The sequence below is a fragment of the Buceros rhinoceros genome, unplaced genomic scaffold (assembly GCF_000710305.1).
Source record: "Buceros rhinoceros silvestris isolate BGI_N320 unplaced genomic scaffold, ASM71030v1 scaffold35724, whole genome shotgun sequence".
Classification (NCBI taxonomy): domain Eukaryota; kingdom Metazoa; phylum Chordata; class Aves; order Bucerotiformes; family Bucerotidae; genus Buceros; species Buceros rhinoceros.
Genome location: NW_010410571.1, coordinates 5006 through 7761, shown reverse-complemented (window position 1 = coordinate 7761; position 2756 = coordinate 5006). Strand labels below are relative to the sequence as shown.

The following is a 2756-nucleotide window of genomic DNA, read 5'->3' as shown; positions in this document are numbered from 1 at the left end:
GTGTTCCAGCCTTTTCCTGTACTGCAGCCGTTGCCTGGCTGGTATCAAATAAACTCAGCAGGACTTTTCATACCTGGAATTAGGTTTAAATGTTCCCCTTTGTCTGAGTGAAGGAATTCATCCAGCTGCCTGTGCAGGCCGCGGGGGTTCACACACAAAGCTGATTTAAACGCTGGCAGATGAACCAGCTTTTTCTCGGAGGCGTTCAAAGGTTTCAAACAGATTTTCAAACCCAAAACGTCTTTGAAATCGCTAAACACCTGTTGTTCCTCCAGGTCGCTGATCCAGTCGTGACGTTCTGCGAGACAGTGGTGGAAACGTCCTCCCTGAAGTGCTTTGCTGAGACACCCAACAAGAAGTAAGAGCCCGTGGGTGAGCTGGGCCTTGGGGCCGGGCCGGTGGGGGGTTCCCTGGGCTTCATCCCCCCCACGGAGTCTGTTCTTGGGGGCTGTTGTCCAGACACGTGGTGGGTGCCTGAGCTGGCAGCTGCCCTTGCAGCAGCTCTGCTGATTGCCCCCATAACACGCTTCGGTCCCAGGGATGTTTCTGTGCTTGTAGGAGCTCTCAGGATGGTGGGATTAAAGGCAGCCCCCCATCGTCCTTTCTTTGAGTTGAACCTCACTCCTCCCCGGCAGTTCTTTGGTGTTCCCAAGGGCAGGGGATGTAGTGGGAGCCAGGAGTGGGTGCTAGGGAGCCCAGTGCTGCCTGCAGTAACTCCCCACGTGTTTCCTTGGCAAAAGCTTTGTCTTCTGTTACCGGTTTTAATCTTGAACTGGGTTTTTTCCTTTCTGGTGGTGTCCTGGAGCCTCACAGCCTGGTCTCCTCCTCCTCCCCTAGCAATGGGTTATGGGATCTGCGAGGGGTTGGAGGCAGGAGGGATAAAACCGAGGAGCACAGGTCATTGTAATGGCAGAATTCTCAGGGAATCCGTGGTGTGTCACACTCTGATGACAGCTTTCCTCTGTTCTGTGTGGTTTCGGTTCTTCTTGCCATCCTTTATTCCGCTGTACTCTCTCCGGGGTCAGCAGCTCTACTTGGGGGAACAGAAAGGTTCCAGTCTCAGGTCAGTCACTGGGCACAGGGAGTTGCCTGCTCTGGGGGCAGGTCCTCGCCTCGGTGGCCTTCTCCAGGGCAACACCCCACGTGTGGGATGCAGCAAGTGTCGCCTGGCCCACAGGCTTCTTTCTGCAGCCTGGGTGGGTGCTGGACATCGGGCAGGAGGGATGGAGCCCTGCTGTCCCTTAGCAACCTGCTTCTGGAGCTGAGCAGTATCTGGAGAGCAGTTGGGAGGCACCTGGGCTGTCTTTACAAGCCAGACAGTAACAGCAAAGGACACGGATGGCTTCATCTCCCCAGCTGGGTTGGAGGCAGCATGCGGTCCCTGCAGTCCTGCCAATTACTCCCATTCCCGTCATCCCCCAGACTAATTGCAGCCGTCTCTGTTCATTCTCAGGAACAAGATCACGATGATTGCGGAGCCTCTGGAGAAGGGACTCGCAGAGGACATTGAAAATGAAGTGGTCCAGATAACGTGGAACAGGTATGACCGATCTGGGGAGAGCAGGAATCCTTCTAGAGGCAAATAACTGGGCAGTGGTAAAGGGGCTGCTGGGATCTGCGAGGTGCCAGGATCAGCCAGCAGCCTCCAGACAGGGCTGCTGGGTCCAGCAGTGCCACCAGCTGGCCTGGGAGCTGCCCTCCCCAGCAGATGCGGTGCTCCAGGTAAAAAGCTGGAGCTTTTTAATCCTGAAGAGAGCAGGGTGATAAGTACATGGTTAGTGCAGGTCAGATACTTGTTTCCTAAAGCTTCTCTCCTCCTTCTTCTCCCAGGAAGAAGCTGGGTGAATTCTTCCAGACCAAATACGACTGGGATTTGCTGGCTGCCCGTTCCATCTGGGCCTTCGGGCCAGACGCCACCGGCCCAAACATCCTGGTAGACGATACGCTGCCCTCGGAGGTGAGGAGCACAGGCTGGGAGGTGGTTACGTTCCAGTGTCCCGTGGTGTTAAGAGGTGACCGCTGCCCCCGGACCCTGCAGCGAGGTCCTGATGCTGTTGGAGCGCTCCGTGGTTTGCCAGACCCCAGGTCTGCTGGACGTTCACCACACGCCTTCGCTGGCCTGCAAATCGCCTGTTATTTTTCAGGCCTTGCTGTTTGGGCCGATATCCTCAAAACTGGCAGCTAATCGGCCCGACTCTCAGACTGCTGAAACACGGACTCGTGATTTCTAGCCTTAGGTGCCAGACTCTGGGGGGATGCTGCTGCGCTGAGAGAGGGAGGGATGGACTGTGGGGTCTTGGGGCACACTGCTGCTCTTCCAGGAACTGGCTTTTAAGCCCTGGGGTCTGCGTGGTCCTGCTTCATGATGCAGCATTGGTCTCTGAAGCAGTCTGTCTGTCTGTCTGTCTGTAGGTCGACAAGTCGCTGCTGGGCTCCGTGAAGGACAGCATTGTGCAGGGATTTCAGTGGGGAACCAGGGAGGGGCCGCTCTGTGATGAGTGTAAGTAGGACCCAGTCAGAAATGGAGCTGATAAAACGGTTCAACTCTTCCGTTCCTGCGCGTTCAGGCGATGCGGCTGGTGCGGTTCCCTCCTCACAGCACAGCTGGGGACAGCTCTGGGGAGTTGAGGGAGAACACAGAACCTCTCCCTTTTTTCTGGCTGCTGATGCCAGCAGGCGCCGGTGCTCACCGTCTGATGACAAACCAGGGCCCGATAGCGGCGCGCTGGCTGGCCCCGGCCTCACATCTGCTCCTA

General features: G+C 56.6%; 1 protein-coding gene across 1 annotated transcript in view; it reads left to right on the top strand.

Annotated features, from left to right (window-relative positions):
• Window positions 1–275: 275 nt before the first annotated feature.
• Window positions 276–2756, top strand: part of LOC104493070 (116 kDa U5 small nuclear ribonucleoprotein component-like) — a gene marked incomplete at its 5' end in the record, with an annotated part of 6907 nt that continues 4426 nt past the window's right edge. Inside the window, 4 exons of the mRNA XM_010135692.1 lie at window positions 276–358; window positions 1454–1540; window positions 1831–1957; window positions 2413–2500. Coding sequence (XP_010133994.1) covers window positions 276–358; window positions 1454–1540; window positions 1831–1957; window positions 2413–2500 — 385 coding nt within the window. The remainder of the gene's footprint in view (window positions 359–1453; window positions 1541–1830; window positions 1958–2412; window positions 2501–2756) is intronic.